This window comes from Perna viridis, chromosome 1 (assembly GCF_037379345.1).
Source record: "Perna viridis isolate PV_CMFRI_1.1 ecotype Kerala chromosome 1, ASM3737934v1, whole genome shotgun sequence".
In the NCBI taxonomy this organism is placed as follows: Eukaryota; Metazoa; Mollusca; class Bivalvia; order Mytilida; family Mytilidae; genus Perna; species Perna viridis.
In genome coordinates, this window is record NC_142445.1 from 66,241,111 (window position 1) to 66,265,646 (window position 24,536).

Sequence of the window (24,536 nt, forward strand, 5' to 3'; positions counted from 1 at the left end):
GAATACTCTTCAACGTTTATCCGATATCATCTTTGGTTAAATCCATGCCAAATATGAATAAGAACTATATATTTTTTTTTCTAAATTAAATTTTGAGAATAAAAAAAACTTAAGCATATATATAATTTTTTTTGTACTTTTATGACAAAAGAAGATTCTTAACTCTCGCGTTTTTATAATTATTCTTAATATTTATCAAAGTATCTATTCAATAAATTAAAACATATTTTTCTTCAATGAAAAGACTTTGATTTACTTTAGAACTATTATTTTTTTCTAAGAAATCTTTATGTTTTGTTTTTCTCTTCATGTAAAACAGAACTCTTTGACTTAAGTTCTAGTTCACATTCTTCCTTAACGAAACACTTTAACAAGTCGTATTTTATCGGTATGATTTTTTTCGAAAACATAATATTTGTTATATAAGAAACTACAATAATTGAAAATGTACAACTAAGCATTGCAAACGTTTTAAAAGGAAACAGTTGTCCAAGCTCGTTGTGGTATCCTGGATATTCAATTACTGGTTTAAATGATAAGACTGGTTCCCCACCAAGTATTCGCAGCATCGAACCTATAATAAACCCAGACACAGCGCCATAGGCGTTAGCAAACGGTACCCATAAAGCACACGTCAAAGCAGGAACTTGTACAACGTACATTGCGTCCGCACATAAAATATATAATCCATACACGCTGTTAGCCGCAATTGCAATTATAGTTCCAAGTGCACCTGTACCAAGGATGCTAACCCGTAGGACCCATTTTAATTCTGTATCGGAAGCCTAAAAAGAAATTCTTTTTTTTTTAAATATAACGCTTTATTAGTGTTAAAACATTACTTTTATTTCCAAAGTTTAAAATACACGCCTTATTTTGCTGTTAGTGTAATATTTATCCTTGAAAAGACGGTACTCAATGAATCCGTGATCAATGATCAATACAAACTTGACAAACAAACTGAAATTACACCAGAACCTGAGGTAGTTACGTAATATAATTTCGATATTAGATTTACACAGGAATTAAAAAAAAACAATGACGTGTAGAAGAACCTTTTTTTCAAATCTAAAAAAAACATAATTTAATGTTTTACACCAGATTGGTTTAATAGAAAGCAAATGGCGTAACTATTAAAACTATTTTTTTAACAACCGCAGTAATAAACATGAAATTCTATCATTGAACTAGTAGTACCTTCTTTTGTCTGAAGCAATTCTTATAAATGTTGATAGTAACCACAGACCCAGCTGCCAAAACGATTGAATCTGCTGATGACATAACAGCTGCACTTATTGCTCCAAGACCAAGAACAGATATTGCTTTAGGACAAAGATATTCCATAACCATTGGTGATATATAACCCCAATCTTCATATGTTAGATTCGAATTCCTGAGGTAAGTTGTCTGATTCCAGTCTAAAATATAACAAGTCATTACCACATCACCAGTTTGCTCCATAATATTAAGTTTGATTTAATGTTTAAGACTTGATGACACTGAATACCGAGCCGTAGTTTATGGAATCACGGAAATACAAATACCGAAGCGTCAGCAGGTGGATGGTAAAAATACGTAAAAATATGTAAAAAAATAACATGGCCTCAACATGAACACATGAAACAGACATGATCATCATATACAATGTAGCGAACCAAATATAACAGATGACACGAAAAACCTAAAGAATGAGGAAACAAGGCGCCACTCAAAACTAAAGTGCCAGCAATATAAACACCACAAAGAAACCAGAGATTACAAAAATGTTTTTGTTATTCTTTTAGAAATTTTACCTTTAATTTTTCAACGTTTAACCAGTATCATTTTATTTAACAAATATAAGAAGAACTATATGTTTCTTCGATTGAATTTAAAAGAAAATATAGTTACGCATGAATATATATCACTTTATTTTGTTTTTTTTTAACACGACAAAATGAAGATTTTCAGCTTTCACTTTTGATAATTGTACTTATTATATTTTTGATTGAGGAATTTTTCCCTCTCATACCATGCGCACAACTTATATAATAAAAAAAGGAGAGTGCCATCAGATGCCCTAGAAGTGCTAGCTTGTCCTGCTCTGCAAGCGGCACGCGCCATACTGCAATCGAGTATACTCCGGCTGTAATAATGCAGATCCGCAGACACGGGTCAGACACTATTCACACTAGGGCGAAATTATTCATTTTAACTAAGTAACATGGTTTAACGTTGTTAAAAGAATTTCCTTCATTTATGTATTATTGTAATATGACGTCTTCATATTGTCAAACAGTATATGTCGGTACAACCCCACATTTAGCACCTGCGCGCTGTCTCTTTTCTTTCGCTGTCGCTTCGAGACAAAACACTCATTTAAAAACGTTTACCCGATGATTTAACGGCTGAGAGGTTATCTAAATCTCATTGAAATCAATTATATAAATACACACATTTAACACAAACGATGACATAAATATACAAATTTAATCCAACTTCTATACGGAGGAGATTAAACGGAACAGCCGTTAATAATTTTTGTCACAAAAAAAATGTTACCGTATTTGTCATATTAGAAAAAAAATTCCTTCCGGGGGTATTTAAATTCTCATTTAACACCGAGCGACAATAAATTGTCGAATATAAATGCTATACCCATGTTAAAATGAGTAAAAATCTACCCCCTCCACGAATTATTTCTTAAACAGGTACTCTTTAAAGGGACTGTGAAATCAGTCCATTTAATATACAATGGCTAGTTCTGATGTCCATAGTTAGATTGTTAACAAACCTATTTGAATTATAAGAAAATCAGATGATTTTATATATGGATTCCCCTAATTAAATCGTTGCATTTGTTATTGTACCCGCATTTAAATTACAAAATGCACTTAATCTAACAGCTAACATAAATGATGTAGAACATTCATACTTTAATTACCTTTCCGTTTGTCCTACATAATCAACTTTAAAGCAAAGTCAGAAATGTTACCAATTGTGTCGAGCCAAATGATAATTTAATAAACATGTGGATACTTAAACCATTTTTGATCATAATTTGAATTATGACAACTATGTCATTGGGTTTTTATCCTCGAACCGATTACACACGGATTATTCAAAGGTCAACACGGTTGTAAATAGACATTTCCCATACTAGACAAAATACATCCTTCTTGAACAGACAAACCGCCCAATAACAGTTATTTGGCAACATTAAAGTAGAAAGAAATAATTTTTTGTCAAATAATACTATAATAAGACTGACTTTTGCGTTTGTCTAAATTTTGCGTCAGCAATATTACGTAATTGTTTCTTTTAAGCACAACTCATACAAATACTTTACCGGTAGCTGAACCGATGATTCCTATCATAGCAGGTGGGATTGCCAGTAAAAGCGATATTATTCCTCCGAAAATTGCTGCATTTCGGGCTAAATCTACTGACTTGCAAGCTAGTATTCTTTGATAGAAAGCCTGAAACAAACTCATATATATTATATCTCATTAAAGAGTATTGCTTGAAGTGATTTTGTTTTTCTTAAAGTTTTTTTTAAAGCCTGAAATCTGAATTTCGATACATTCGAACAAAAGAGAGAACAAGGAGTTCTAGGTTAAAAATAAAAGTCCAACATTTGAACGGTGGAATCTTTTTTCTTGCTTTGCACACCAACTAAACATCTCACATACTTCTACATAAAGTGAATTGATGGGCTTCACAGAGTTTATATTTGTTTCTGTGCAAGTTAAACACACCGCAGGCAGTTATTTGGTGGGCCTTATTTGTTTCAGCCACATTGGAAGCTGCAAGGAAAGACTCTTTACTAAATTTAGATCAACCCAAATGCATTCATAGAAATAAAACATGATAATCTATAGAAAATTACACATCTTGACTATTAATTTCCATAGGGCAAAAGACAAAACAATACAGACGACAGAACAGAAAAATTACAAGGAAAATCATAGAAAATTCCTACAATGATCAAAAAGGATCCCAGAGGTAAAAAATCCGAGTGTTTTGGATTAAAAAGTGATTAAAATAAAAGAAGAATCATATAGATACATTACTAACCAACTACTAAGTACTTACCATTCAAGTGTAAAATGTAAGGGCTGATATTGGTTTACATGAAATTTAAATGACCATTTTTAAAAACTGCAGCTTGCCAAATGTGCACTTGTTAAAAATATGGCGGCATTAAAAAAAAAAAGGCGGAAATCAGGATGGCCAATAACTGTCTTCGATTCAGTACTACCTAGGGAGTAATTGTGCCAAATTTCATGCTTGTATTACTCGGTGAAATATTTTGGTGAACAATTGAGTTAAGTCTCTACCCTATGTTAGATGTGATTATGACTTATATTACATTCATCGCATTTTCCTTCTTTACTTCGATAATTTTCAATAACTGACAAGCATTTCAAGTTTTAGCAATTTCAATCGAAAGAGAAAACAAACCTGCCACGTGAGAGTTCCACATAGTGTGAGTAGCCAAGTGTCTATGTATAACCCAGTTTTTCTGCTATCCAACTCTCCTTTCCATGTATCTTGTATGGTGCTAATATCAACAGCAGGACTCGACCATGCAAATGGTATTACAATTATCTATAACAAAATATTCTGATATAATACAAATAATAACTTTGGATGAGGTTAATATCAAGATTTATCAGCAAGAGAGATCAAATAAAAGATCTCAACGGTTGATAAATCATGCTATTGAATAATCAAGGGAACCCAGACTCTAGCGGAAATCAAGGCACAAAGATCAAACAGGGAACACAGACACACACAACAAAGAACATAAAATAATACAAATAATACAAAGCAAAATCATCAATTGTTTTATCATTTCAATAATATGGTCCAACACGTCAATTAAAATAAATTCCACCCAAGCTTTGTAAATGAAACTAACATGCACAAAGGTGAAATTCAGTTCGGAGGTCAAAATGTATTTGTGACATAAATCGTGTAATTTGTTTTCGTCATGAGTGTTGAGGTATTTTCCCTCCAGTCTTTCCTTTCATCATGAGTGTTGAGGTATTTTCCCTCCAGTCTTTCCGTCCATTAAGAAAATGAAGATTACTTAAATCGTCGATTAAAGTCTGCACAGGGAATCAGTATCCTATCTGGTACTTTTTAGACAAGATATTTTTAATATCATCATCGTTTAAGGTGGAAACCTTTTTTTTTTGTTTACCTCTCGCTGTCACTCAGACAGGCTGACTCACCTCTCATTGCTGTATGGACGTAAAAGATTTTTACCTCTCGCTGTCACTCAGACAGGCTGACTCACCTCTCATTGCTGTATGGACGTAAAAGATTTTTACCTCTCGCTGTCACTCAGACAGGCTGACTCACCTCTCATTGCTGTATGGACGTAAAAGATTATAAATAGAGCGGCGATTGGCCGAAAAAAATATGTCTTAACATATCAACCATTCATAAATAACGACTAAAATAATTACGGGATTTTACATGACGCTATATTTTGGTTCACGCTGAAGCTTTCGCTAGTGACGAATACCTCGCGTGATATTTTTGCAGTGATATACCAATTTGCAAAGGACCTTAAAGCACCGATTAAACCAATCAAAAATATGGTTATTTAAAGTCATATGATAATAATATACCAGCAAGCGTGCTTCGATTTTTATGAAGGATTTTGATAGCAAACAACCTCCTGTGGCAACTGTTATGAATAGAAACTCTAGAAAATCATCAAAGACACAATAAAAAATGAAATGGGAAAACAAAATAACTTCAAAAGAATACTTGCAAATTTCCTTGCACTGAGTACTTACTAAACCGAAGACAATAAATGAGAGCTGGACTATATCAGTATAAGCCACAGAATATAATCCACCAAAAAATGTGTAACTAACTGCTATACATGCAGACACTATAATCGATATAGACATATCCAAACCTAGGATGATGGACAAAGTGCTACCTGAAATAAAAGGGATTTCATTCAAGTATACCATCGGTTATAAATATAAGTATTTTATTTAAATACACACATACTATACAATGTAATTCTCAAACTGAGACTTTATACAGTACCTCTTACTTCTGAGAATAAAAAGTCAAATATAATATCTAATTAATTTGATTATTATTATAACTCAGAACTAAGCAAAAAAGGTAGAAATAAAATGCAAAGGATAGTACAAGAACTATATATGTTGAGATAAGTCTAATTATGTGCTACAGTTTAAGTACATGTTTGAAAGAACCATGAAAACTTAAATAAATATGATACAAAAAAAAGTTTGAAATTTTATTTGACTTACTTAACAAGAGGAGGTATAGAAGTAGACATTTTAATTTTTTTCGTGGTAAAAAGTAGTTTTTGTGGTGTTTGAAAGGATTATATAGGGGGAAAAAGCAAATAAGAAGCTAGCAGCAGAGAATATATGTCCTTTAATGTATGTGTAATTGTGAAATGTCGGTGTGGAGCATCCATTCATTAGTCAGAAGAGTTGTTTCATGTTAAGTTGTAAGAGTGTACTATGGATTTATGTGTCGATAATAAACCCTGAATGTTGCATACGCATAATTCAAACAAAATGTGTTATATAAACATGCGGTCAACTGATCGCCAGACGGGCAGGTTTATTTAACTACAATGTAAAATTAACCTTTTGTCAAACTTTAGAATCCATTGAAGACCAAACACAACTTGTCAGTTCTAAAGTCATAATGTTTTAAAAACAAAACCGTCTAGATATGTGACAATGATTTGGGGTGTAAAACCACAGCTTGTTAAGAACAAGTATAATGTTTGCAAAGTCCTTGTGGAAACATGACTACATAAAATAGATATGGTTTCACGCAAAGATAGTACCATCGTATAACCTGAACCAAAAATAGTAAATAATTTAAGAGATAACCAAAAGGTCTTCAACAACTGTAAACACACCTTAAAGTGATCCCTGAAAGGCCCAGGAAAAAGAAGTATTAAATTACACGGTAACAGAACGGTGGCAGTTCTTTAAAGTCAAATTAAAAGCTATATATCGACACGGACAACTTAATAACTGTGAACAGGCATATGAAATCTGTGGTGGTGTTCATGGAGTACCTTAGGCAAATAAAATATGTGTGTTTCCTGTTTCAAGTCTGAAAAAGGGTAGGTAGGTAGGTTTTTCTTTCTTTTTTTCTTTTTTTTCTTTTTTAAATAAAAATATTGTCACTGTATGTCTAAATACAAAAATACCAGTTTCATATATTGTAAATTTCGATATGCTGTACATGTGTTCAAAGGCGTAACCGCTCATCCCCAGCATTAAAATCAGATATGTAGGGAGATCATAATCAAAATATTGATTGAATACAAGAAGTTCTCAATATTTTTAAATTTGGAAAAATATGATATATTTCCTGATGAATGTGATACATAGTGTAAACCATCTAAAGTTTTCATCTACAACCATGATTTATTTTCTCTTATCCATGTGATTACATTTAAAGAATTTTAATGCCAGTAGACTTGTAACTTGTAGATTGGATGCGGCCTGCAACATGTACCCCGTCATGTTGGGCGATATCATAGGGGCTGCTCTGGCCTCCAAAATTCTATCGCCAGAAAATTCGCCAGCTACCAATTTATGTCAATTTTCAAAAATTTGAGCCAAAATAGGTACCACAAATATTTATTGTATTTTTGTAAGATATGACAGTAGTCCACTGATGAGTTATCTTTGTCAATTCAACAAAATAACCCCTTCATTCATGATATGCATGTACCCAAGATTCACTCTTGATGCATGTATAAAGCAGGTTTTTAGCTCTACCTTAGTCAGGATCTAAAACCATTAGTCACTTTTTATATGCAAAATAATAAAGTACTACTCCAGAAAAAGGCGGTTTATTTCTTTCAAGGACTTTGTATTACTATGCACATATAGACATGTTGACCCTTATCCTTTGTGGTCTAATTAAATTTATCTTAAATTATAATTTTTTATCTATAAATTTTCAACAAACTGGATTCTTTTTTCAAGTGATAAAATGGCTAGCAAACTACCATGGACCATTAATTATATCCCTTTTAAATGATCTCTTGCACTCCTACTTGATTTCTGAATCATTATTACTTACTGCGGTCAGTAATTCCTTAATTAGATTTTGGAATTTCCTATTATATTTGTTTACAAAATTTCCCGCCAAAAAAGCGAAAATAAATGTCATCAATTTTCTTTTATCAATTCTTGCATTTCGAAGTGTTTTAGAACTTCCTGATGGGATAATCAATGCCAATTGGATTTAATTTATTCTGTTATAAGATAAATCTGCTTCTGAATATATCATATGGTTTAAAAGGGCTGTGAAGCCTGTTTGTGGCAACGTGCACATGGCCATAATTGTGTTAACCGTTGACCAGATGAGAGTTTTTATTGGCTCAAAATATATTTTCATCTGATTGACATCTCCCATGATGATATTGTGAGTCACGAGCAGCACCTAGTCTAATTACATTTGATAGGCTTCAGTCGTAAATTGGTTATGGGCATTCAACTCTGACCACGTGTCAACACAATTGTTTAATTGGAGAGAATATCCGTTGTGCCAAACTTTCTTTCAGTTTTAATATACAAAACCTAAGCGCCAAGAAAATCGCCAACAGGTTATTTTTGTCGCCAGATCAAATAAAAGATCTCAACGGTTGATAAATCATGCTATTGAATAATCAAGGGAACCCAGACTCTAGCGGAAATCAAGGCACAAAGATCAAACAGGGAACACAGACACACACAACAAAGAACATAAAATAATACAAATAATACAAAGCAAAATCATCAATTGTTTTATCATTTCAATAATATGGTCCAACACGTCAATTAAAATAAATTCCACCCAAGCTTTGTAAATGAAACTAACATGCACAAAGGTGAAATTCAGTTCGGAGGTCAAAATGTATTTGTGACATAAATCGTGTAATTTGTTTTCGTCATGAGTGTTGAGGTATTTTCCCTCCAGTCTTTCCTTTCATCATGAGTGTTGAGGTATTTTCCCTCCAGTCTTTCCGTCCATTAAGAAAATGAAGATTACTTAAATCGTCGATTAAAGTCTGCACAGGGAATCAGTATCCTATCTGGTACTTTTTAGACAAGATATTTTTAATATCATCATCGTTTAAGGTGGAAACCTTTTTTTTTTGTTTACCTCTCGCTGTCACTCAGACAGGCTGACTCACCTCTCATTGCTGTATGGACGTAAAAGATTTTTACCTCTCGCTGTCACTCAGACAGGCTGACTCACCTCTCATTGCTGTATGGACGTAAAAGATTTTTACCTCTCGCTGTCACTCAGACAGGCTGACTCACCTCTCATTGCTGTATGGACGTAAAAGATTATAAATAGAGCGGCGATTGGCCGAAAAAAATATGTCTTAACATATCAACCATTCATAAATAACGACTAAAATAATTACGGGATTTTACATGACGCTATATTTTGGTTCACGCTGAAGCTTTCGCTAGTGACGAATACCTCGCGTGATATTTTTGCAGTGATATACCAATTTGCAAAGGACCTTAAAGCACCGATTAAACCAATCAAAAATATGGTTATTTAAAGTCATATGATAATAATATACCAGCAAGCGTGCTTCGATTTTTATGAAGGATTTTGATAGCAAACAACCTCCTGTGGCAACTGTTATGAATAGAAACTCTAGAAAATCATCAAAGACACAATAAAAAATGAAATGGGAAAACAAAATAACTTCAAAAGAATACTTGCAAATTTCCTTGCACTGAGTACTTACTAAACCGAAGACAATAAATGAGAGCTGGACTATATCAGTATAAGCCACAGAATATAATCCACCAAAAAATGTGTAACTAACTGCTATACATGCAGACACTATAATCGATATAGACATATCCAAACCTAGGATGATGGACAAAGTGCTACCTGAAATAAAAGGGATTTCATTCAAGTATACCATCGGTTATAAATATAAGTATTTTATTTAAATACACACATACTATACAATGTAATTCTCAAACTGAGACTTTATACAGTACCTCTTACTTCTGAGAATAAAAAGTCAAATATAATATCTAATTAATTTGATTATTATTATAACTCAGAACTAAGCAAAAAAGGTAGAAATAAAATGCAAAGGATAGTACAAGAACTATATATGTTGAGATAAGTCTAATTATGTGCTACAGTTTAAGTACATGTTTGAAAGAACCATGAAAACTTAAATAAATATGATACAAAAAAAAAGTTTGAAATTTTATTTGACTTACTTAACAAGAGGAGGTATAGAAGTAGACATTTTAATTTTTTTCGTGGTAAAAAGTAGTTTTTGTGGTGTTTGAAAGGATTATATAGGGGGAAAAAGCAAATAAGAAGCTAGCAGCAGAGAATATATGTCCTTTAATGTATGTGTAATTGTGAAATGTCGGTGTGGAGCATCCATTCATTAGTCAGAAGAGTTGTTTCATGTTAAGTTGTAAGAGTGTACTATGGATTTATGTGTCGATAATAAACCCTGAATGTTGCATACGCATAATTCAAACAAAATGTGTTATATAAACATGCGGTCAACTGATCGCCAGACGGGCAGGTTTATTTAACTACAATGTAAAATTAACCTTTTGTCAAACTTTAGAATCCATTGAAGACCAAACACAACTTGTCAGTTCTAAAGTCATAATGTTTTAAAAACAAAACCGTCTAGATATGTGACAATGATTTGGGGTGTAAAACCACAGCTTGTTAAGAACAAGTATAATGTTTGCAAAGTCCTTGTGGAAACATGACTACATAAAATAGATATGGTTTCACGCAAAGATAGTACCATCGTATAACCTGAACCAAAAATAGTAAATAATTTAAGAGATAACCAAAAGGTCTTCAACAACTGTAAACACACCTTAAAGTGATCCCTGAAAGGCCCAGGAAAAAGAAGTATTAAATTACACGGTAACAGAACGGTGGCAGTTCTTTAAAGTCAAATTAAAAGCTATATATCGACACGGACAACTTAATAACTGTGAACAGGCATATGAAATCTGTGGTGGTGTTCATGGAGTACCTTAGGCAAATAAAATATGTGTGTTTCCTGTTTCAAGTCTGAAAAAGGGTAGGTAGGTAGGTTTTTCTTTCTTTTTTTCTTTTTTTTCTTTTTTAAATAAAAATATTGTCACTGTATGTCTAAATACAAAAATACCAGTTTCATATATTGTAAATTTCGATATGCTGTACATGTGTTCAAAGGCGTAACCGCTCATCCCCAGCATTAAAATCAGATATGTAGGGAGATCATAATCAAAATATTGATTGAATACAAGAAGTTCTCAATATTTTTAAATTTGGAAAAATATGATATATTTCCTGATGAATGTGATACATAGTGTAAACCATCTAAAGTTTTCATCTACAACCATGATTTATTTTCTCTTATCCATGTGATTACATTTAAAGAATTTTAATGCCAGTAGACTTGTAACTTGTAGATTGGATGCGGCCTGCAACATGTACCCCGTCATGTTGGGCGATATCATAGGGGCTGCTCTGGCCTCCAAAATTCTATCGCCAGAAAATTCGCCAGCTACCAATTTATGTCAATTTTCAAAAATTTGAGCCAAAATAGGTACCACAAATATTTATTGTATTTTTGTAAGATATGACAGTAGTCCACTGATGAGTTATCTTTGTCAATTCAACAAAATAACCCCTTCATTCATGATATGCATGTACCCAAGATTCACTCTTGATGCATGTATAAAGCAGGTTTTTAGCTCTACCTTAGTCAGGATCTAAAACCATTAGTCACTTTTTATATGCAAAATAATAAAGTACTACTCCAGAAAAAGGCGGTTTATTTCTTTCAAGGACTTTGTATTACTATGCACATATAGACATGTTGACCCTTATCCTTTGTGGTCTAATTAAATTTATCTTAAATTATAATTTTTTATCTATAAATTTTCAACAAACTGGATTCTTTTTTCAAGTGATAAAATGGCTAGCAAACTACCATGGACCATTAATTATATCCCTTTTAAATGATCTCTTGCACTCCTACTTGATTTCTGAATCATTATTACTTACTGCGGTCAGTAATTCCTTAATTAGATTTTGGAATTTCCTATTATATTTGTTTACAAAATTTCCCGCCAAAAAAGCGAAAATAAATGTCATCAATTTTCTTTTATCAATTCTTGCATTTCGAAGTGTTTTAGAACTTCCTGATGGGATAATCAATGCCAATTGGATTTAATTTATTCTGTTATAAGATAAATCTGCTTCTGAATATATCATATGGTTTAAAAGGGCTGTGAAGCCTGTTTGTGGCAACGTGCACATGGCCATAATTGTGTTAACCGTTGACCAGATGAGAGTTTTTATTGGCTCAAAATATATTTTCATCTGATTGACATCTCCCATGATGATATTGTGAGTCACGAGCAGCACCTAGTCTAATTACATTTGATAGGCTTCAGTCGTAAATTGGTTATGGGCATTCAACTCTGACCACGTGTCAACACAATTGTTTAATTGGAGAGAATATCCGTTGTGCCAAACTTTCTTTCAGTTTTAATATACAAAACCTAAGCGCCAAGAAAATCGCCAACAGGTTATTTTTGTCGCCAGATCAAATAAAAATCGCAAATTGCGACATTGGTCCAGTCCATCTCCGTGTCCGTTTCCATGGAGTGATCGTAGGGAACGTAATATAACGACTGGATTATCTAGATAATAATTGGCGAATCCCATCCATGTATAAAAATGAATAATGAGGAACGGATGCCAGAACGAGATCCGAGTAATTCCGATATTTCCGATTTTTGCCGAGAAAAATGCTACGGTCGGCAATTCGCTTTAAACAAAATTGGGTCGGTCGGGAAACCAGAGACACACTTACTTTTTTGTTTGGCCTTATCCGTGTATTGTACTTTGCAAATTCTTAGGTCTACAAAACATATACTCCTGCATTTTTATTTCCAATAATTTGCATTGTAAGTACAAGGCCTGAATAACATATATAAACTATTAAGAATCCTACTTAAGTAAGCAAGTATTTTATTGTGCATTCTTTAGTTTTCTGATATCTCCCATTATAAATAAGGAAGTTTTTTTCTTACAACTGAACATGTATATTTGTATGTATAGAACATTGATGTGAAAAAGCTTCCAGATAAAAACAGGTTACAGATTAAATCAGCCGAACAGTAAAGTGCCTCCGTGACCCCGAAATCCTTTGATCTCATTTGCAGTTACCCATGAGCAGATAACTCTAAAAATGGCGCTATAAATTTCCCGGGAAATTTTTACGTTTCCCCTGCCTCAACGAATCATTAAATTAATTAAAATCAATTAGAAAATAGGTAAACAAAAATTGTATTGAATACGAAAATAAATTTTTGAGCTAAATGACGTAAACAAAAACATTTCAGAGGGACCAGTGATGAAAAAGAAGGCATAGAAAGTCCCCCTCTCGAAGAACGAGATTTCAATGTTTTGATTTTGAGCCAATGGAAAAGCTGACAGAATTGCATTTCACCCGTCATATCTATTAAAAGAAGAGTTTTCTAGATAGGTTGACCAATGAACTTCAAGATCTGAAAGGGAATTCCATGTTCAAGGTCGCTCTTAATGTTTATTTGCAATGCTTCTGAGGTTACCCAAGAAACATGTTGTTATTAAATTTTCTCGTGTAATTGGACTCTAATTCCACTGAACCGGCTTAGTATGGTAAAGTTGGTGTTGGAAATGAGTTACATATTATTAATTTCATTCTAACTCGATTATCTTGAGTAGGTTTTTGGAAGTATTTGCTTATTGACCCCCTCCCCATTTTTGCCCATCCATTTGTTTTGCTTTGAGAAAATATGACAACATTTTACACACGATTGAAACATTATGGACTTTCTTCTTTTATCTATTGTGAAATACAATACAAAGATTTATCATGACATAGCATTGATAGCTGTCAACTGTATTAGCTATTTTTGAAAGACTTTGGGATATAATAGTCAATTGTGTGTTTCTATTTTACATTTGTTTTGCGTATTACTATTTTTTTGCCAAAAGTGAGACTTCAGTGCATGCATATTTATTTATCAAACCTGAACAATACCTCAACCTTTCTCTCCTCAGTTAACCTAGCATTTTTATGGGCATTTTTTATTTGCTCAGAAACTGCACATGGAAATACAAGTAAGAATCGATTCCATGGTAATTATTGTGTATTCACGTCCTGCTATGATTTATATCTTACCTAATATACCTTCCACAACTGGTCAGTACATACAACAATGTATGTTATCCATTCTCTTTTGTCATTAAGGATACATGCCATTAACTGACAGTAAAAATGGTAGGTGTCAGCAAATTAATATTTTGAATACTTAAGTTAGTAAATAATAAAATTAGAAGCCGCTTATATAGCAGTTCTTTATTTAGTAGTGATATGTATTGACTAGTAAAATCAGTCACAAGATATCCATTAACAAATATCTATTTAAAATTATTTTTTTTGTAAAACACCTTGTTCATTTTTTGCTGTATTTCGAAACAATAAAAAATATCAAAAAAAAATTGTGCGGAAAAAATTTGTCCACCCCTTAGAATATAGTTGATAAGTACATGCACATGCTGCTGGATGTATTGTATTTGTCAAGTTGTGATATTTCAAAGGAATAATTTTGTTTTATATTTTAGAAAATTATTTGATAATTTCCTCCCACAGTCAGTGTTAAGATGTTGTGAACCAACTTTGGAAATTCTTGTCAGTCCACTTGGTCTCATCCACATAAGACAGGAAATAATTATGTTCTTTGTATTTTTTTTAGTTATAAACACAGTGGTATGTGTGTCTTGGTGTATGCATGCATCTCAATTAACATGTTTGTTTATGTTATTCTAATAGAGGTTTCATTTCCTGGTAGTTGTATTCTTCACTTTGATATTTTTTTTTTCAAAAAATACCAGTATTGGACAAAACTTAAAAACAATCAGCAATATACAGTGTATTTCATGAATCTGTTATTTAAGACAGATATGCACTGGTTGGTAATGGTTCTACATTACAAGAACATTGTCATTGTGTATAGTGAGTCAAAGTGTAAAAAAAGCTACATGTATATTTTATACAGAAAAAATCATTTTCTGAAAAAAATATTTTTGTTTAAAAATTAATTTTTGTTATTAGAAAAATTTCAAATTCAATTGACAATAATATTAGAAAATATAAAAAGGAATTCTATTATAAGAAAATTAATTTCTCATAAGAAATTGATTTTTTTTTATATAAAAAGAATTTTTTATATCAAAAACTAAAATTTTAATATATGAATTCTCAATATAAAAAAAAACTTTCTTTTTTTTCAATATTAAAAATTCAGTTCTGATATTCAAGAATCAAATTCTAGTATGAAAATGAATTCCTTGTAATAAAAATGAATTTCTTATTCCATAGACCTGTATCAAACTACAGGTTTATGCTTAGACTAAGGCATATTTTTTTCTAATATTAGAAAATGAATAGTTAATATTAAAAAAAATTTATATTTTTTTGTACACTTTGGCTTACAATCTTACGTCATTCTGGTACAGATGAGTGCAAGGAGAATATTTTAATATTATTATAACCTAGTTACATAATTTTTTAGACATTTGTAATTGAATATATGGGTTGAAACTAACTCTTTTGGGAAATTCCAAATACTTCCATACCGGGTTACTTCGCTTGCTCGATGCGTTATTTAGAAAAAGCTGACAGAATTGCATTTCACGCCAGATTATGACTGCAAACTCTGTGAAGTAGTCTCAGATTGCGAATACTTTAACATCTTGAAATTTCTAAGCTGTTCAAAGTCTGAAAGTGAAGATATCTTAATTTCTTGCCGGCAACCGGCAAATTTCTGACAAAGGGCTAGGTGACTTAAAAGCTGACAGAATCGTTCCTATTGATTAATTTCGCTGATATGAAAGGAAAAATATGTAGATAAATGTTCAAAGATTTGTATGTTTATTTTATTTTTTACTGATGGTAATAGAAATGGTCACACGAAGCGAGTTTCCATCAGAAGTCGTGCCGCTAAAAACATCGCCATTCTGACCACGATATGTCACGTGACTCATGCGAATGAAAACGACGCCATTATCGACTTTGCTGTTCGGCTGAATAAGGTATCGTAAATTGTTTTATCTCTTGTGAGAATAACACAAAATAAATATGCCATTATTTGTTAAGTAATGTACAAGTGGACATGTTTTATATATGCAATAGCAGAACAACTGTTAAACATTTGTGCAATAAATCAGTGTACCACTGTATACACAGGTAAAATGTAATTGTTATAGAAAGTACAATATTGCAACTGTTATATTTGTTGCACAAAAATGAATGAAGAGAATATTCAATATTTTATAATAATACTTCAGTATTTATTCTACATAGTAGATAAAGTGTTGACATTTTAAGTAAATCTTTCAGTATTAGTGGGTACCTCTGGATGTCAATTCAATGTCAATTGTAAAACAGAATTTGTTGTTGTTACATTTAAGGAATGACTTTTATATTTATGAAAAAATAACCTCAATCACGTGCTGAACACAAAATAACCTAGTGGCAGGTTATTTCAAAGTTTGCACCACGGCCAGTGAGGTTATTTAAAATATATTTAAAATGTAACAGTCATTTCTCATCAACATTCAACATGTATGTCATCAAAAAATGATGATGACGTCACAGTCACATTACAAGTGTGGTCTATGACATATGAACAAAATTTGTCCAATCAAAAGACGTGTTACTTCTGACATTAAATTATCGTAGATGCTAGAATGTTGTCTGCATCTAATTAAAAAAGCTTTTCTGACCACATATGCCATTCCGAAGATTGTAAGAAGACAGATGTAGAATTATAATCTTACTAACGTCAAAGAGAAGGTGAGGTTAGAGGAATACATAAAAAAATGTGAAATTAGCGTTTAAGTCTAACGGAATTGGAATGGGGGGTTTCTAACAGAACTTTTGAATTTTTTTGTTGCAATATGTAAGACAATAACAGTGTTCTGACCTGACAAAACCTTTGTGTAATGAATTTGCAATGCCTTGTATTTTCCAGCACTTAAAGGTCTGTTCAATTTATTGGTTTAAGGTTATCTACCACTGATGAGGTTTTTATGTTTTTTGTTACAAGTTTTGGCTAACTTCAACCGTATTTGAAATTTAGTTAGCATCTAGATAAGCATATTTGTCATCAAAATAACAATACTGAAGTACGAGTTACGAGATCTTTGCATATCTACTGTGCAGTGACGATTTTAACGTGATATTGTTATATATGATTTTTAAAAAATGAATTTACATGAAAAAAGTACGTTAAAACCTGTTTTCTCAGTGTTTTGTTCCAGACTTAGGACTAAACCATGTACTTTGTTTTCAATATTTGTCTGAAGATTTAGTTTAAGTCGTGTGTTGGGAAATTATCATTATCATTCTTGTACCTAGAGCTGCCAGTATCGCAGCTTCCCAAAACAAATCTCCTATCAACTCTGGTATAAAGAGCAGACTTCCTGCAATATTACCATACTTCTCTTGTAACGGATCGATGATAGTGGTATAATTAGCTTTCCGAACTTTTGGAACATATATAAATGCGGCTGAAAAGAAAAGCATATTAATTGCTAACATTTACATTTAAAAAGCAATTGATATTTGATTTATTGTTTTTGCACATTACATGTAGATTTTTGTTTGTGATATCTGTTAGTTGGTTGATGCTGATATTCTTCTTGAAATCATTGTGTTAACTATCATTCAAACAACAGGATTCAAACTGAACACAAACTGTACTTGAGGAATGATGATAAACAATAAATATACTAGAGATAGCAACGGAAACGATCGTTAAGCCGAGTAATCGAGTACAGTTCAAGTACTCGGATACTCATTTGCGTGTTAAACATTTTGATGCAGTTCCCCAAGTAAGTGCCAATTATGTTAAACAATAGCAAAAAAAAAGTTCACTCAAACTATAAGAAACCTTTTTAAGTATGATTGTACACGGACCAACGTTCTTACGCGATTTATTCAGAAGTCAATGGACGTGATATGTAAACAATGAACATAAAATCTCTATTTCCCCGGAAACATTTGATGCAGATTGTGTCTTCATTAACTTCCCGATGGTTTCAGTTGACATATTTCTAATTTGGTACATAAACACACAAACAATAATAATTTTCTATTATGAAAATATATTTGTAGAAACGGTGTTCAGTTGTTTATTGTTAAATGTAGAGCAAGACACATGCCAAGGTTGTGAATTATTTCTTGGATAATAAGAATGTTTTCCATTAAGATATGGGGCGATATCATTGATACTAACTAAAATCATATAAAAATCCATAACAAAATATCGCCTCCAAACACAAGTCAGTATTTTTCATCGAATATTGCTTTATCCGAGTACTCGAGATCATCACGACCGAGTATTCCTAGAATTAAATTTCATAACTTTTTCAATCCCTAAAAAAGATTAATTTGTACTGAGGTACTGCATCTTCAATAGCCGACAGGTCGGTTTTAAATTTTAAAATAAAAACTAAATAACAAATGCATCAGCAAGATATCAGATTAAAACTTTACCTAAAAAGATTGAGATGTTGTATCCAATTGGTCCTATGGTCCACACAAGTCCATCTCTGGCAATAACTTCTGCTGTGCCATTGATATAGGCACCGCCTACCATAGTTGCTGTTAATATGCAAGGTAATAATCAATATTTTAAATCTGTCAGTATTTAGGTTTGTGGAACGACCATGCCTTGCAAGCATGTTTTTTTTTAGAATAAATATTATAATTTTTAGTACGCTATTCCGCTGATTATACATGAGTTCAAGGTTTGAAGTATTATACAAGTCATATATGTAAATGATGAAATTCTATGGATACGACTTAGACAAAAACATGGTCCTGAATTCAAAAACCAACTTGTGCGTGGCGTACTTACAACCAGGACGGTTGTCAAGAGGACATATTGCTCACGAGTTTTTCGATACATTATTGACATAAATTTATTCTTACAGTGACGCATCAAAAGTCTTTATCTGTTAACCTTTAACAGAAAAATTGATGATAAACAAGACTTCGAAGACTGAATCGACGATGTTCCAAGGAGATACAGTGCAAAATAAATTCGGAGATTATCTTACTGAATTTCTTAAAGATGCCAATCTGCCTGTTTAAATGGAAGAAGGAATATCTAGGACGATAAATATACATTCGTTTCTACAACTGAAAAATCTGTTGTTGGTTACCAAATTATTCCGTACAGCCAATTATCTAGGCATAGCAACTTTAAAGTGAAATGTACTGTAGACATTATGACTGATTTAGATATCTATCCAGCTGTAGGAGCTACAATTCCGGATCATTCGGTACTCTGCTCTGAAATGTCATTCACTGACTACAATGAACATACAAGGACATACGAGAAACCTCAACGATGCATTATGTGAAAAACGAGTAGATGCGTCGGTACAGAGTATCAAATATACCACAGAACTTTTTTTCTGGCGAGCGATGTACGAATGCTCTTTTGCGTATAATTGAACCGAAACTTTCAAGAAGGCTTAAATGATATTGATATAGTGCATACACAGTTCGTTGAAACACTACACACAAAGATTGACGAGAAACTTGGTATTATACGGACTAAGAATAGACTTCACAATAGAAAACGACCAAACCTTACTGGAACACCGAATTGGACGATTTACGAAGGAAAACTAGGATGTCCCAGATGTTATATATACAATACAAAGGAGATAGAGTAACGCAACAGTGATTGAAATCAAACTTTGTTACTTATCGTAAAATTATCGATAATGCAACAAGCCGAGCGTTAATACAAGGCAGAGAGAAGGAACAAAATTCAACATCTTAACACGTATAATTCCAGATATTTGTGGCGAGAAATAAAAGAACTTAGTCCAAAATCGACCAAGCAGAAATTTGAAGGCGTTTTACTTGACGATGGTACTGTTTTCCGATGCTGATATTATTCTAGAACGGTGGAAAGAACAATACATCAAACTTTTCTCGAAAGATAGAGTGGAGATAAACGATGAATTCATCGTGTAATTAGAAGAATTGACAGTAATAATGGAGTCTAAATACATCAATCTCGTTGAACGAACTAACGATGGAGACAGAACACCAGGTAGGTATTGACTTTAATACTGACATTACGATGGAAGAAATAGAAAAAGTAACGACAGCCTTGAAGAATGGACAATCAATTGGAGTAGATATTATTCCCAATGAAACCCTTTGGAACAAAAGCCTTTACTTAATACCCGAAAATGCCTGCTTTCAATTAGGATTGTACCAAAGCAATGGAATAAGAGTATTATCTGTCCAATTTTGAAACCGGACTAAGACAGTCGTGAAACGTACCGTCATAGAAATATCAGTTTAATGTCTACTGTTGTGAAATAATCAAATTCTAAACTAAGCAACCGGTTAGTAACATTCCTTAACCAGGAAAACATTCTTAACGAAGAACAAAACGTTTTCGAGACTACAGATCGTGACTCGACCATATTTACTCACTTTTTACAATTTTGAGAAACGAAACTCCTGCAACATGAAACATACCTATGTTTTATTACAGTCTTCTCCAAAACCTTCGACTCCGTGGATCATAATTATTTGTGGCATAAACTCCGAAAATGTGGAATAAATGGAAAATTTTTTTAAACTACCTGTACTCACACTTGAAAATTAGTGTTACAGTCAACGATTTATACACCGGCTGGTTTTTAGTTGAATAGGGAGTCCGTCAGTGTGATAAAAAAGCACCTATATTGTTTGCGTTGTTTGTGAATGATTTTATTCCGGAAATCATTTATTTGGGATGTGCAATTCCGTTGGAAAGCGACAACGAAATAAGTACTTTATTATTGGCTGATGATATAGTCATTATAGCGAGTACAGCTGACGTTCTACAATCTCAACTGGATAGACTGAATCTGTGGTTCAAAAAATTGCAACTTAATGTGAAAATAGACAAAACCAAAATATTCGAAATGTTCGAAAAGCAGCTGTATATCTCGCTGCGAATCACACTTTAAGCTTGGTGATTATGACTTACAGTATGTGCATAGCTATCGATACCTTGGTCTAACTTTATCAGAAACAATTGATTTCAACGTTTCCGTGGAGGAACTAGTAACAGCGGGGAGCCGTGCACTCTGTTCATTAGTGTCGAAATATTTCAAGGAGCATGGATTTGATTACGGCTTTCATATGAAATTATTTTGAATGTACTGGTACGGATTATGCAGCCGGAGTATGCGGACTCAAGCATTTTGTTGCGTTAGACAGACTTCAAAATAAAGCAATGCGAACATTTCTCAGTGCATGTAGGAAAGACAACTTCGATCCCCGCACTTGCAGGTGATATAAGATGGATACCATCATTCATAAGAACTCAAACACAGACAGTTCATTTATGGTGCCGAATTATGATGGAATTCTATCAAAAATACTTAAATGGGATAGATACATCTGTAGAAACCATAGAGACACATGGTATAACGGTGTTCGAAGCATACGGACAGAATGTGGACTAAAAAACTCATTCAACGCAAATAACTCGGAGTCACAGGCAATTTTCTTGCAAAGTTTGTCATAGAAGTGCTAACGCAAAAGCACCAGACCTTATGGAGAGAAAGTGTCATGAATATGCCAAATCTGCGCACTTATAAAGATATCAGCCAAACATTTTGCGTATAGCCTTATCTTAAAACAAACATTTCTCTAAAAGACAGATCTATTATAGCTCGAATACGATGTGGAGTCTTCCCGCTAGAGATTGAAATAGGCTGTTGTCGTGGAGTACCAGCTGAAAGATTGCAAAATGCGCAAAACTCATAATGTGTAGAAGATGAAAAACACTTTGGTGCGTTGTCCGAAGAATATGAAGAAGAGAGAGCCACCATGATCTTGTCGTTTGAAGTTCGTGATCTCTGTGACTTTGCTATTTTATCAGATGAACATAAACTTAAACTCTTACTCAGTGTAGACGTCAAAACTGTTTCCAAATTCATCAGTGATGTCTTCAAATTTAGGTCAAATGCTAATTGAAACTGTATTGCAACGTGATCAATAGTTTTACTTACCAAAATTGTGTTCAGATTCAAAAAATTTTGCTGACATTTAACATTTAACACTCTTGAATTCAAAGCGTTCGATCTATTAGGACTTTTATACTTATAATTGTAAGTTAAGTGCATCATAAGCCTGTGGAGGTTGGTTGACTATTCATGTACTAAAAAGTAAAATATTTGTTCAGGTTGCATTATAAATAAATAATCATATAAATGCATAACTATGTTCACTTGAAGTACCATGGACCATCACTGAGTTCTCCCCACGAGTTCTTATTTGTGTGATTTGATTAATCGTTTTCAGGATAAAGATTTTCAACTTCACGGCTAACGCAAATATAAGCAGAATATTGTTTCTCTTCTGGTCTGGTTCCTTCTAAAATAAAATAATACAACTAGCATGTTCATTTCATTTTAATCAATTGTAGTGATGTATGTATCATGTATTGAAAATAAAAAAATATACCTGCAGAAGTTAACGATGCAACGAACAATCCTAAATGTCTTCCTGCCACTAGTAGCTCCTCTGTGTTGCCTTTTTTGTTCTTTTTTCCAGCAACAATTCCTACCACGAGGACAATTATGTAGAAAACAACGATACTTACAACACCTGCTATATCCACAGCCATCGTATGTTTATATTTTTGAAACGGAGGGAAAATCTGTTTTTGGAATTTATCTGAAAATACATTCGCATAAAAATTGTTTTGATGTTTTGCATTACCCGAGTTCTTCATTTATGGATAGATGTTGTAACTAATCTTAATGTCCGTTCGTTTAGTTTTCAAGGTTGTTGAAAGCATGTTGTATCTGGAGAAACACTTGCGTATGACAACGTCATTATTAATATTGAATTAAAGAATTATATAGGCGGTAAAATTAATGTAGAAGTCGCCAAGGGTATATGAAAGAGTAATCAAGCGAACCGAGTCCGAGTTGCTCATTTGCTTTTGTTACTTTGTATGTATGAGATTTTAGTTACTATATGTTCTTTGTTGTGTATGTCTGTTTTCCATGTCTGGTCTTTGTCCCTGGATTACATTCTTTTGATTACCGCTATAACCTTGGTTCTCTTGATTACCCTTTCCTCTCATGACTCACTTCTCCCGATCACTCTTAGCGGAGAAGTCACTTCTCTTTTCTCACCGAATCCCAAATTATGCATGCACTTAAATATACAATTTTAATTCTTTTTATTTAAATTAACACTATATATTTAAGAACCTTGTGTGATTCTTCTTCCATTGGTCTACCAATGCCCAGTGTTCATAAAATAATGATAACAAATAAAAAGATGTTAACGGCATTTTAAAGCCAAGAAAAAATCAAATGTGTTTTAACTCATTATGTTGACCCTGTTGTAGTGAAATGAAAACAAAAATGTTCTGAGATGCATATTTTGCAGATCAACTTAGTAAGATGGTGTCGATAATTATGGAGTTAAGATAGCTTTTTTCAAATGTGTATGCCGAAACACCAATAGTTTGGATATCATTAAGATCCCCATTTACAAAGATATATTATGACACACAAATAAAAAATAACAAAATAGACAAATGAAATACGCAATAAATCTCGTTTTTGTTCTGTTTTAGTATCGAACGAATAATTAAACGATGCTGTTGCCTTTCTGAAGTTCAAGGTTAAAAAAAGCAAAACATCCGATATCTAGGCGAGGTTATAATTTGAATGTGTTTGTTCAAAATATATAAACATCAGAAAAATTAATACATTAAAATGCAACAAAATTAAACACGTTCGTGAACGAATACATGAAATAGTTTAACATGTTAAAGTATTATGATGAAATAACAATCAATACTTACCTGGGCAGTTTAAGTCTATTCCTGCTTTTTCCAAGTCAGAAAAATGAAAATATTTTTTTTTAAACAAGTACCAAAAGTAAGCATTACTTTTTAACACCATCAACGAAACATTTACGAATTAATTTCTTTTGTAAACAAATTGGCTTCCGTTAAAAACCTGACTTACAATCTCACGGCTGAAATAGTATTATCTAAATGCCAAATCTATTATGAAACTATCAGTAAATTCAAATTGTCACCAATTTATAAAGTGATTTTCCCGTTAATGAATACATGTTACTTTATTTGGTTTCTGCGAAAAACGTTTTTACGTCCGACATTGTTAGAAATATTGATGGTTTATCTTATCTCATTTTATTCATAGTTAAACCATTATTCCACATACCATTCCAAAACAACTTGTTTGCTCTTTTGGAAATAGTCACATGTCTTTTAATTTCTACTGAATTCAATATATACGATCATAAATTACTGATATTAATTGGAAGATTAAAAAAAAACAACTTCCAGTTTTAAAAATCCCTAAATAATGGTATATCGAAAAGTATATTTACAGTATAAACAATA

General features: G+C 32.6%; 1 protein-coding gene across 1 annotated transcript; it reads right to left on the reverse strand.

Annotated features, from left to right (window-relative positions):
• Positions 1-159: 159 nt before the first annotated feature.
• LOC148629921 (high-affinity choline transporter 1-like) lies at positions 160-24,149 on the reverse strand. Its single transcript, XM_088559775.1, has 9 exons — positions 23,970-24,149; positions 22,610-22,822; positions 18,617-18,724; positions 17,473-17,628; positions 9,764-9,912; positions 4,444-4,590; positions 3,329-3,458; positions 1,198-1,418; positions 160-785 (listed from the first exon to the last, which is right to left on the reverse strand). Exons 1-9 carry the CDS (start codon positions 24,067-24,069, stop codon positions 288-290), a joined length of 1,722 nt encoding a protein of 573 aa, XP_088415901.1. The 5' UTR covers positions 24,070-24,149; the 3' UTR covers positions 160-287.
• Positions 24,150-24,536: the final 387 nt, after the last annotated feature.

Excerpts from the sequence above, each read along its gene's own strand:
- LOC148629921 (XM_088559775.1), bottom strand. The coding sequence starts at position 24,069 with ATGGTGTTAAAAAGTAATGCTTACTTTTGGTACTTGTTTAAAAAAAAA. Across the intron at positions 18,725-22,609 it reads TGCATCGTTAACTTCTGCAG|CAACTATGGTAGGCGGTGCC; the intron begins GTATATTTTTTT and ends GCATATTAACAG. Across the intron at positions 4,591-9,763 it reads CATTTATTGTCTTCGGTTTA|ATAATTGTAATACCATTTGC; the intron begins GTAAGTACTCAG and ends ATTTTGTTATAG.